Source organism: Lissotriton vulgaris, chromosome 1_1 (genome assembly GCF_964263255.1).
Source record: "Lissotriton vulgaris chromosome 1_1, aLisVul1.2, whole genome shotgun sequence".
Classification (NCBI taxonomy): domain Eukaryota; kingdom Metazoa; phylum Chordata; class Amphibia; order Caudata; family Salamandridae; genus Lissotriton; species Lissotriton vulgaris.
This window is the reverse complement of record NC_141685.1, coordinates 502,830,540-502,844,036: the sequence shown is the minus strand read 5'-3', so window position 1 is coordinate 502,844,036 and position 13,497 is coordinate 502,830,540. Positions and strand designations below refer to the sequence as shown.

Genomic DNA, 13,497 nt, shown 5'->3' with positions numbered 1-13,497 from the left:
CACCTATTGTCATGGCATGTTATGTTATGTTCTGGTAGCTTATATAGTGCACAATTATGGAGTGTCCTGGCGCTAGTTACCTTTCCATTTCCTAAAACAGCAGACGTAATGGGAGAATGAATGTGTCATAACTTAAACAGGACTATTTGTCAAACAGCCATGTTTTCAGACTCTTTCTAAAAAATATTAAGTCAGTGGAATGTTTGAGATAGTCAGGGAGGTAATTCCAAGCATTGGCTGACCCGAGTAAGAAGCTCTGACCTCCCCAAGTGGCTTTTTTGATGGCTGGCACTGTGATCAGCTTGGCTCTAGAAGAGCGAAGATTCCTTTTCGGTGTATACTATGTGAATTGTTTCATCAAAAATTCCGGTCCAGTACCATGTAGAGCTTAATAAACTGCACACAACGCCTTGAAGCGACCTCTATTTCTCACTGAGAGCCAATGAAGTTTTTTTATTCCTCCAAAAATTGAGGCAAACTTTGGTACCAGTAAGAAGCCTAGCTGCAGCATTTTGAAGCGTTTGGAGCTTATTCATGAAGCGTTCCTGGATGTTTAAGTACAAGCTGTTACAATAATTATGCTTAGATAGGACCGAAGCAGTAATCACGGTCTGTCGACTGTCCAGAGGCAGAAAAGGCAGATTTTTTACTGTTTTAAGGACAAATGCTGTTTTTGATGAAACTGCATTTATTTGGCCTCCGAAGTTAAGTTTGTCATCAATAATTACACCTAGGTTCTTCGCCTTCTTCACAGGTGCAGGAAGGTAGCCCATAGATGACGGGCACCAGTTAGGTGCCCAAAAATGATGGACATTACCGAATAAAATCACCTCTGTTTTGTCAGAGTTAAGTTTTAAACAATTATCCCCCATCCAGTTGCCTACTGCTTTAATGCAATCCTGAAAACGTTTCTCCATTCCAACCTCCTGCCCGGGTAGCAGGGACACCACAATTTGGGTGTCGTCTGCATACGAGGTAAGATCAAACCCATAAACACTAATAAGTGGGGCCAGTGAGGAAACGTATACATTGAACAACGTTGGACTAAGCAAAGACCCTGTGGGACACCGCAAGGCAGCACAAATGGTTTAGATTGGTAATCGCCCAGAGACACCGGTTAAACTTGGTCCGAGAAAAATGAATGAAGGAGTTTCCACGCTCTGTTCAGGATCCCACAGGCCCTTAAACAATCTATCATAAGATCATGATGGACCGTATCAATGGCCGTTGGCAGATCCAGTAGGACCAAGTCCACTCTACCACCCCGGTCTACAGCTTTCCTGATCTCCTCAGTTGCCTTAATGAGGGATGATTCAGTGCTGTGTCCCTCTCTAAAGCCAGATTAAGTGGGATCCAGAGCATTAGTCTCTCAGAGTAAAGCACTAAGCTGTGTATTTAGGGCCTCCTCTACCATTTTTGCTGGTAGAGAGAGTCGCGATTTTGGGCGAAAACTATTTGGATCTTTAGGATCCAAGTTGGACATTTTCAAGAGGGGCAAAACTGAGGCCACCTTCAAAGGTTTAGGAAAATTACCAGTTTCCAACATCTTATTGAAAATTGATGTGAGGGCACATGAAATCGGCCATGCGGGAAGATGGGCCACTGCCACTGGGCAGGGGTCATCCGGAGAACCAGCAGCCAGAAGCAAGTTGTGAGCGGTTTCCACTAATAATTATGTAAACTTGTCCTGTGAAGGATGAAGTGGAGAGGGTGAATTTAAAATCTCCCTAGCTTTAGACCTACCAGCCTTACTTGGATCATTAAATGCAGAAAGAATAACCTCAACATTGTTTAGAAAAAATTTAGCGAGATCATCACAGAGTTCCTGACTCGAATTAACTTTTGCTGGAGGTGGTAATACCAGACTAGAAATAGTTCAAAAAAAGTTCTTTTGATGAACTTCTAGCCAGTTGGACTTTGTTTACAAAATATGTTTGTTTCGCAGTAAACAGATGTTGTTTATAGCTTCAGAGGCTCTTTTTATACACCTCCTTATAAGCATCTCTATAATCTCTCCTCCAGCTGCGTTCAAGATGCTTACATTTGAGTTTGAGGTTTCTCAATTCTTCTGTAAACCACGGGGTGGATGGAAGTGATCTTTTTGGAAGAATGGTTCTTACTGGAGCATGTGGTCTTCTGGCAGCACTGAACCCCTGCAGCGACCACTAGCACCCAGCCCAGGAGAGACAATGGCACAAAGATGACGTATTTAATTATTCTCTGGCTCAAGGGCATTGTGATGGAATCATCCATTATACCTATTAACTGGCTCAGTTGTACATGGATGATGTGATCAATTATTGGAATTGCCTCATTCTTTGCAGACATGGTGATGTCATTGGTGCGGTTTAGGAGAGAAAATGTGTTGAAAAATGCTGTGTTTTGGACTTTCTGTCTCCAAACTTTTCTTAAAGGGGACAACCCCCCCAAACTCCCCCTAGTAGTGGGTGCTCACTGCGCTTGCTCGCTACACACCATTACACTTTTGTTGAATATACTTGGCTTTCACACGGGACTACCCTATAAGACTTTCTAGCCCTGACGAAGTTCCTACGAGAACGAAACGCGTTGGTTGAGGCCGTCTAAAGACTTGTAATAATAAAAGAAAACGTTTTTTAAAATACTGCAACTCTCTTGGACTTCTACTTTTTGTGCACCATCCTTACTTATTGAAAAGAGTAGTTTACTACCAAGCACTCCTGTGTTCAGGGAAGCATGCATAGTGCTATGGAACTCGAGTTATCGAGTTCTCAGCCTATGTACTCTCTATGACTTCACTGGCACATCCAACATTAAGGAATGGGCCCTAATATTATATGGATATATCTGCTCTTGCAGATATGCCATCACCTGTTGTATAGGGCACCCTGCCTTAGGGCAGAAACGACTGCTAGAGGGGTGATTTACCTACACCTTCAGGAGGTTTTGGCTTGCATAGCACCCAGGCAGGGCATCATGTCGACTGTGATGTTTTTCACCTCACAGGAGCATGCAAGCTGCAAGGGCAGTGGCATGGATCTAGTGAGGAGAATCCCAGAAAACCCTCTTCAGCTCCCAGGACCTAGGTGCCCAGGGTACCTCTTACAGGGGGCAGGAGTATCAATTGTGGATACATTTTTAGGGAAGAAGCACTGGCTTAGGGGACCTGGTCGGCAGGGATCCTGTGTACTACAATTGAAACCACATCACAATCAGGCAAAAAGTGGAGGTGAACCATGCAAAAAGAAGCCTTTCTCACAATATGTTTAAACGTAAATAATCATTTAAAAAGTATTTGTTAATGTATTTTTACAAAATATAAAGGGGTCTATTTAGAAACTGCATTTTCTAGTACATTTAGTAGTACTATCCCTATTTACATACCTATGTGTTGAAGTCTCCGCCTTTACCTCTCCTATCTTTTATGTGCAGAGATCTCCGACTGACTGCGAAGATCTCTGTGCATGGAAGTATATGTTTCAACAGTAATTATGGGTGGGACAGAAAAGAGTGGCAGGAAAATGGAGAATACTTCCCACTAAAAAGGAGAGGTTGAGGGAGGATTAAATTGGGGTTAAGGGAAGGTTAGGGAAGGATTTAGGAAGAAACTTGCAAGCACTGACAAAAAAGTAAGCCTCTTCCAATTCACAAACTGCCCTTCGATAGTAACTACAGCCATAAAGGGCCCAAACAGTCATAAATGTAATATAGGTCTGAGATGGATTACGTTTAGCACCGTACATGGCCAATCACAGGTACTGCAACACCTATTAAAAAAAAACTTCATAGGAAATAAAGTTAAAAAAAATAAATGATTTAAACAGTTTCAAAATATAATTACCATTTTATTTAATGTTAAAATAAATTCTAAAAATGTAACATAATTAGAAATGTACTTTAAAATAGCTTTATAACTTTTTTAATATAAAAATGAATGTAATATTATTCGTTAAAAATAATTATGATACAGTAATGTATTCAACACAGCGTTTTAGTACATTTAAGTTCACCATAAAAAAACCTTAGGTGGATTTTCTTTATTATTAAACTTCAGATTTTTTTCATTCAATATATTCAAAATATTTATGTTTAAAATTAAGCTAATAATGCTGTAACATTTTATGTTATTCTACCCCTGTGCTCCTGCAAACGTTCTGTGAGACAAAAAGAAGTTTAAAAAGGTAGAATGTGGAGAGGGGCGATTTCACACTAACAGTGGCTTGACTGGCACAAGTTATATTTAGCTCAGCAATTTTGTTTTTAAACATTTTTTATCTCAATTCCAGCCCTAAATATGTCACTTTATCCTTAGTTTTTTTCAGAAAAAAATATAGTGCTTTTTTAACAAAATGTATGATCTTATTACTATTCCTGTTGGACTTGGCTCTTTTTGCAGGGTCTCTCCCAGATTTTTGCCTTACGAATCTGAGCCCATTTTTGTTGGCATTAGGGCTCTGCCCATTTGTTCCCTGCTCACCAGTGGTAAAGTGTTTTCTCTCTAAACATGGTACAATTGACATCTACCTGATTGTACATCTCTAGTATATGGTACTATATGTATCCAGGTTCTGTAAATTAAATACTATTAGTGGGCCTGCATCACTCATTCTGACAACCACTGAAGTAGCCTTTCAAAACATTTCTTAGACTTGGCACTAAAGCCTGTTATGCAGGCTTTAAACTGCCATTTCCACCTGGCAAAACAAACATTTTGCCATGCCTAAACCTTCCGTTTTAATATATATAATTCACCCCTAAAGCAGGCCCTCAAGGTTTATAGGGCAAGGTGAGCTATATTTAAAATGTAGGACAGGTGGGTTTAAGGGTTACATGCCATAGCAGTGAAAAACTCGTAAAGTCGTTTTTCAGTGTGGTAAGGCCTATGTCTCCCACTGACTAAAACTTTTACATTTAATAAGTTATAACTTTTATTGTGACCAGATAAGAATGTGCTGTTGTAATTTAATATACTCTTTAATGGTAAATTTGGATTTTAAGTCACAGTTCTGCAAATCCCACTTTTAGAAAATTGGCATTTTCTTGTCATACTATTTCTGCCTTCTGCCACTGTCCTGGGTCACATGACTTTGAGTTGCTCTGCTGTTGGGGTTTGGGTATTCCTCCCAGACAAAGCTAAAAAATGGGACTATGTCTGCGTAGGATGGGCCATCCCACCAGGATAGGTGGAGATGAAGCTGTTCCTTGTCCCACATTTACTTCAAAGGACTTGCTTCCAGCACACAGAAGAACCTAAACCAAAACTGTTGTCACCCCAGACTTCTGAAAACATGACGGGAGAAGGTAAGAACTTTCCAGAACCAGATGTGGGGGTAGTATAGGGAATCTCCCCACTTCAAAGACTGACACCAGGAATAAATATTGGACCTCCTCCAGAGCCGCACATCAGTATACTCCAGGATAAGTGGCCTTTACAGAAGAGTTTGTGATCCCCAAGAGGTGCTTCCCTAGGTCAATGACCCTTGGCTGGCATCCATTAAGGTCCATTGGTGAAGAAAGGTGAATTCCTGAAGTATGGGGCTCTTCACGAACAGACCAGGTCATGCCAAGACTCTGCCATTCGTGATGACCACCGATGTGAAGTTCAAGTGAACCTGATTCTTTGTGCTACAGTGATCGCTAGCAAAGTGAAATCTCCACTTCCTGCTACAGCAACAACAGCCCATTGTGACTGCCAACGAGATGCTCTAGCAACAATAAACCATGATGCCTAACCGACGATTTGCTCTACAGCGACGATAGCCCATGCCCTGTGGCCTTCTCTTCGTGCTACAGGGATAAAAATCCACAAAGCTCTACTCACTCCTCCCCCGCATTGTAATTCACAATATAAAACTAGAGCAAAACTATTACAAAAGAGGACTTTTCCCCCAGAATTCTGTCTTGCTATCTCCAGCAAAAGCTTGCTTTAATTGTCTGCCTGCAATATATACCGAAATGCTTAAGGCATAAGTGGGCTGGGTAGGGATTTCATGACCCCCAGTCCCTGTGGGAAACCCCACACCATGTACAGCCGAAGCCCATGCACTTTGCCCACTGCTGGTAAGTTGAACAAAAGTAGCACCTCACCCCAGCTCCTCAGAACACATCTGAACCTGAAGAAGAACAGAGGAGTATTTGACCTTTGGTCTGTGACCTGTAAGATTCACAAAGAGCTGGCCCTACCCCATTTTATCCATGACTAACAAGTGGACTCCAAGGGTCAACTGGCTGGCCTCCTTTGTGCCTACGGAGGCATGTAAAGGTGCAATAGGTTTCTCCCTGGAGTGACAAGATTACCAGTCGCATGTGGACGTTGAACAGACCCTGCTGTTTATGTTTCCTGGAGTGGGTCCTAGACCCCATGTGTTGTCACTGAGGTATCTGGCGTCAGTGTGACCTGCCCAGCTTCAGAAGTCTACTGCTGGAGGTTTACACAAAAAAGACTATGGGCCTGATTTAGTGTTTGATGGATCTTTGTTTGTCGGGGTGGAGAATATTACCTCATCCATCCTGATGGACTATTGTCCATCAAATTTAAGCATCTCTATATATGTTCAAAGAAACAACCATCATGACAGTGCCCTGCACTGTACAAAACGCTTGGTGGACCCACCGTCGGTTTTGACAGCAGCTCACCAAGATTGACATTTTTCCTGTTTTTCAGAAACAAATTCCCTAAGCTGGAGAATGTTTCAAGAATGCAAACAATAATGATCTCCACATCAGGGAAGTATTGTAGCATAGTGTAGAGGTACATTTTCATTTTTCATGTATTTTTCCTGGTGGTGAACAGAGAGGGAAAAAAGGCATTACAACATCCATCCTAAATAGGGAATGTGGGCTAATGTCACACCGTGATGTTTTCCTCTGATGGACCCTATGCCACCAGGCTGTCGAAGAAAGCTTTTCGTTGATGGAGTTAAAAAGGGTGGCATCCACAGAAAACTTAAGGCTGGTCTGTCTCTAAATGAGGTGGGAGGTACACGGATTAGATGGGCAGGGTACTCCATTGCCCCCAGAACCAAGTACCCTGTCTGCTAAACTCTAAATCAGGTCCTAAGTCAGGAGGTAAAATCTTTGACCGGAGAAAACCTGCTTGGTGCATCAAAACTGCATGTCATTACGGCCAGCCTGAAATTTTACATAGGTACCAGTCAACTGTGAACAGTGACTTCAGATTGGTGCTTACTTTTCCTTAGCATTTTTGCCTTAAAAGCTTAAACATTCATATATCTGGTATTTTACCTATTTTGGTGTCATTTTTCTATTCAATAGTTTCTTAATTTTTTGAAACTGGTTGTTTGTATTGTGTTGCTTTTATTTTGTTTACTTTTTAATGGTTTTGCTACTGATAAATGCTTTACATGTTTTGTTAAGTTAATACTGCCTGCTTCGTGCTATAGTTACTGGGGTTCAACACCAGGTGTAAATGATTGATATTATTTGTTTAATCTGACAACATATTTGGACTTATTACTTGTGGTGGGCTCAAAGCCACCTCAACTAAAAACATTTTATTTTACTACTAACAATAATAATGACAATAATAGTAATAATAATAAGAAGAATGTTTTTGTATACTGCTTAATATTGTAATTTTTGCAATGGCTATGCCCTGCAAATAAGAGATTCTTCTGTTATCTAATTGAATGATACTCAGTTTATTACTTCTGAAGGACGAGAAGCCTATTTTGCTCTTACTGTGAATGAAAGTTCTGAAGATCACAAGAAATGGCAGTAACATAAGCAGCATACTCACCATACCATCAAGAGAGATCTGGTGTATTAAATGATATTTATCATCATCAGCATCAAAATACTTTATTTTCGATCGCATGGATCTTATAAAGTGAAAAGTTGTATACAATGTAAAATGAACAATAAAAAAAGTATACAAAATACAGAATACAGCATAAATATACGCAATGCAGAGTTAAAATCAATAAAAATAGCTGCATACAAGGATTTAGGAAACTACGTAATACATTTGGAACGTTTGTTCCCTAATGCTTGCCAGAATCTGTCCAGACCAAATACCACCACCCTACTTGTGTCAGTGGCTAAGATTCTCGAGACCTCCAAGTAATGCCCAAGTCCTACCAATCTTCATAGGGACTCAATCCACTTTGCCCACAGATTTTTATAATAGGGGTAGAAGAATAGCAGGTCAACAACTGACTCTGAGCAAGCATTACATGCAGAAGGCTCATCATCTGTGGAAGCATTACTACACCACTTTTTACAAAACACTCTGGTTGGTAAAGTTTTAAAAAGGTATTGAATTAAAAATGTACGTTTCAGCGAAGGTACAATTTCATCAATGTATTCCTCGTAAAAAGGAGCAAATTTAAATTTAACAAAATCTTGGGTTAGGGTGCCCACCCGTTTAGTCGCCTCCTTCTTCATAATCGTATCCCAGTATTTCTTTTTAAGACTACATTTTGGAATAAGGGCCAGGTTTTCTGGGGTCGACCAGTATTTCTCCATCCCAATGCTCTTCAATAAATTCCTATCATGCTGATAAAACATGTCTCTATGGAGATCAGAATTTATAAGGTGTGATAACTATCATCTATAACACGGCTTTGGGAAATAACAAATTTATATTGGTGCTTAACTCACCAAAGTCTGCAGGTTCCAGTAATTACTCGTCCTTTTTTGACTTGTTGAAAATTAAGTCTGACAGATAGACATTACCTCTTCTGGTAATCAAAGAGTGTGATAAACAGCGACGGCTCGTGGAGGGAGTTACGGTGGGGCAGGAGGGTGGGGAGGGGGCGGGGCAGGGTGGAGGTTGCTAAAAACCGGCATATGGATAATTGCAGGTAAGTAAACAATTTAATTAATAAAACGAATTTCGTAGCTCGCACTGCATTGCATTTTGCGATGCAAGGCGCACTACGAAATTCGTTTTATTAATTAAATTGTTTACTTACCTGCAATTATCCATATGCCGGTTTTTAGCAACCTCCACCCTGCCCCTCCCCCTCCCCACCCTCCTGCCCTACCGTAACTCCCTCCACGAGCCGTCGCTGGTGATAAAGTTTGCATTACTCATAATTTTGAACCCAAGGAAATGGGTTTGTGCATGATTTGGAATTTAATGGACCACTCGTAATGAGCAGCATATATACTGATGGTTGGTTTGGTCTAGCAAGGCAGAATTACTTTTAAACTTTTTCTTTGTGCTGACCACTAGGTAAAACCATTCAATGGTATATAGTACACAAAAAACGCTAAGACTGATGCTATAGACTCAAAAAGTGATAGATATATTATCAATCATATATTGTATAGCACACCACATATACAAATATATAAAAGCACTAGACAGTTCAACAGCATATATAATTACATACATAAATAAGTGCCAATAATCAACATAAACGTTTAACATTTACAATGCACATAGAAGAAAACATTTTCAATTGCCATCCATAGTGACTTATCATATATATTATTACATATAGCCTTACTATTGAGCACCGATATCTTAAGTTCTAGTACTGAATGCCTGATCCTTACGTCGATGTTTCGACACCTATTCAAAGAGTGTAAGTGTTAAACGTCTCCACTGGTCTTCCTCAGAACTGTGGATATATTTCAAGGGAGCCTGTGTATTGGCCTTGTGATTACTAAAAGTAGTGGAGGGCTCGTAAAATATTCAGAAAATCCTCCATTGGTACCTGTGTGGCAGTCCAAAATAGGTCAAACTTTCCTGTCGAGCCTCAACCGAAGGGACCTTCTTAAGTGATCCGTGACTCAGGATCACAACCCCTTATCTTGCTGATTATCAATGTGCTTCAAAAGACCTCCCAATATTTCTTAATCCTGTAGTTCGCGATTCCCTGTCTAACATTTGGTTTATGTTGATTATATGGCACTTATTTATGTATGTAAAGATATAAGTTGATTAATTGTCTTGTGTTTTTATATATTTGTATATGTAGTGTGCCATACAATATGTGACTGATAATATATTGATCACTTGTTGTGTCTATAGCATCAGTCTAGCGTTTTTTTAATCTGTATGGTTGTCAATGTTGACTATATATCATTGATTGGTTTTTCCGAGTGATCGGGACAAAGAAAAAGTTTAAAAGTAATCCTGCCTTGCTCGACAGAACCAACCATCAGTGTATATACTGTTCTAGTCCCCCAGGTTCTGTGAGATACTGGGTTACCCCATTAATCTTTAATGGTCCACTCATAATGAGGGCCTAAGAGTAGCAATCAATCTCACACAAAACAACACAAAAAATAATCATCCATATCTGCTACATCAAATCTCAAACCTTCATCACTGCTATAAAGGAAACAGTAAATATTAAATTAATCTGCTAAAATACATTCATAATGGTGGTGTGGGTGTGTGCGCGCGTGCATCCAAAAATACAGACATAAATGAGTGAGTATGTTTGTGCATACACATGCCCACACACTATGAATATATCTTACTGGGAGACTTATGGATTCATGCACACTTACATATGTTTTATTCGGATAAATGATCACTTCTGTCAAATGACACTAGAGCCATGTCCACTGCAAAAGCACCAAATAAATAAAATATGCCGGAATTATGGGTTCATACGGAAGAAAAGGAGCACTCCAGATGGCATTTGTGCCAAAAACTCATTTCACGTATCATCTCACAAAGTCACAGTCTGGAAAATGACACTCGGTAACACTGCAACAAAACAAAATAAGCAGATGCGCAGATGTTAAGACAAAATCGAAGTCTTAAGAATAGATGACGGCAGAACATTTTACCGTAATATGCTCACGAAAAATCCTGCTTTGCATAAACTCTTCCAAGTGTGAAGGAGAATGTTCTAAAACCTATCTGTGTTACACTGTCCTGATTTAGATATTTTAAGATCTCTATAATACAGCATGTATTTTTGATGCTTTGCACAATGCTGTTTATACTTTGAAGAGTGTGGTTTGAATATCAACTTCCTAAAAGCAACCATAGCTTGTGAGCATCTCCTCCGTGTCACAGATTTTCTCCAAGGACTTCAACAAACTTTTTCTTTGAACTGAACGGTGTCCTTTGAAGCTTGCAATTGTACTGAACGCTGAGGTGAAAATATATCTATTACGATTTGTAAGACATTCAGAAGCTGAGTGGGCTGCAGGTTGAAAACTGGAATTTATAGAGGCGCTCTTTTAAATAGAGCCCCGTTTATCCTCTGTTCTTGACAATTCGGCGTTTCCACATCTAATTAGACTTTCCCTAACCCAAGGACGCCCACCTGTGATCCGAATGAACCAGTCCAGCCCAGCCCGGCTAAGCAGTGAAATATAGCGCAGATTAAACCCGAAGCACGCTTCCAATCTCTAACACCGGCAATACGTGGCTGAAATATTGCCTTTGTGAAATCTCTCGTTACGGCTGCTGTGTTTACGTTGTTAGTGAAATACGCAGTCGGACAGAATCGTAGACTCCTGGCTAAATGGGAACACGAGGTCCGACTAATAAACTCCTTTGCAAGGATGTCGATATATTTCACACTTCCATAACCATACAAATGGAACAGCTGCCGAGTTACCTCGTTTATGCTTCAATAAAACACTGGTACAGTAAGCGCGGCCTTCTGCGAAGCCGCGTTCATCATTAGGCAGGGCCGGGCGTACAGCAGCACCCCTGCAGTACCACAAACGGCGGTAGCATATATAACCGCAAATCCCTCACCACCAACAAAACATTAGAATTAATTATTCACCGTTTCAGAACAATGCAACTCCACCATTCCGAGAACACTTTACCTGGTTTTAGGTGGGCGAAAGGGACTTCACCTGTTAGCAATTCCCAGAGACACAGCGCATAGCTGAACACATCAGCTTTTATGGTGTATCGCGTGCACTGACTGAAGACTTCCGGTGCCATCCAGCGCAGGTTCTGCACAGTGAAAAGGAGGGAGAGAAATCAGCGGCGTCGTTTACGTCTGTAGGAAGTAAACATCAAGCAGTAATGTCACCTGCATACCGTATACAGCCGTTGAGCATTAGTTGCCCATATTGCATGAACATTGTTGACATTTCTATTACATTTTCTGTTGCGCAGTAGTTGCACCGCAGAAATACGATACGTTTTTTTCCCTGTGAGGCAGGGCAGGCAGTACAGCTGTGGAACAGAGCCTCTGCGGTGTGGCGTGTATGGAAATGCATCCTACGAATGAGGAATAGTCACAAAGTGGGATTTATTGCACAATTGACCCTGGTGATAATAATATTTACAATCTATAATGATTAACAGATGCAAACGTTATACATTGTATATATTATTTATCATATTTTGATACCTCCACATTGTTCTAGCGGAGAGAAGATTGCTTAATATCCGTACAGATAAGGTACAACAATAGTAACACTTTAAAGGGGAAGTTCTACCCAATACTTTATTGAGCATTCACTGACACACAATAACATCTCTGAATACATATATTTTTTGGGAAATAATCTTCCGTCCCTTATTTCCATTCCGATGAAGATTAAAGGTTGGCAGCCGACACCGTTCTCCCTCCTCTCTAGACTCTCACGCCTTCCAAGTCAGGAGGTTAACACCGAATATGTCATGGTTACTCCATCCATAGACTTACCCTAGGTAACCCAGACATATACCATAGACACCCTTGCATTCATCATTACAGCTGTTGCCAGACCGCATTGTCCTGGGGAGATCCCTGGAGTGTTTATTTAATGGACCCAAACATTGCTAAACGCTCAATATTAAGACTCCCCATAATACATTCTATGGATTGAGCCTCTGTGATAGGCTGAGATGCTCTCCCTTTGTAAAACCAGTCTAGTTTGAAAAAGTGGAACTCTGCACACACACGTTTTATGCACACCCACTGTTCACCGTGAACTGTGCCGCATGCACTATAACATGTCAAGTGAATATCATTATATATGTATTTTTGAAGGCATTGTCTCTGTTTAGTTTGATTATACTGACTGTACTTATACATAATTGACCTGCCTTCGAGGTGACCAGTGCTTAAATAATTCTGACCGCAACTGTCCTCTGTCTCTTATATTGGCATGGATGTCTGTGTGCAGAAGGCCACTATTCGGGTTGGGAGGGCATTTTTGGAGGCTCTGCCTGGCTCTCACGGTCTACAAGACAGTTTTTTCCAAGCAGACCAAAATGTTGCATAGGTATTCACTTTCCTGCACAAAAGGCATTATGAGCTGGAAAAGTGCCCTTTTCTCAATAGCTCTTTGTGCAAATTTGCACCACTTTGTGCCAAGGCAGCGTTACCCTGGTGTACCTTTGGCAGATCAGTGAAAGAGCCCATAATTATTGATGTAAAACCTGATCTACTAAACTTGGACTGGAAAAGGTGCAAGTCAATAACTCATTGAGAGCTTAGGTGTCATCACCCAATGGCCCTGTTGGCCACTCTCCTTTGCTCTTATCTACTAAGGTAGCCAGACTGAGCCTTGTGTCCGAAATAACACCTCCTTGAAACAGGCTTCAACTAGGAGAAACGTTTTAATTTCTCCAAA

At 40.6% G+C, this 13,497-nt stretch overlaps 1 protein-coding gene across 2 annotated transcripts in view; it reads right to left on the bottom strand.

The window, feature by feature from the left end:
- The window catches only part of LOC147747399 (serine/threonine-protein kinase TNNI3K), a 2,862,006-nt gene that overhangs the window by 948,060 nt on the left and 1,900,449 nt on the right, over positions 1-13,497 (bottom strand). For both annotated transcript variants that reach the window (XM_086953863.1, XM_086953861.1), the window contains one exon: positions 11,752-11,884. In XM_086953863.1, coding sequence (XP_086809989.1) covers positions 11,752-11,884 — 133 coding nt within the window. The remainder of the gene's footprint in view (positions 1-11,751; positions 11,885-13,497) is intronic.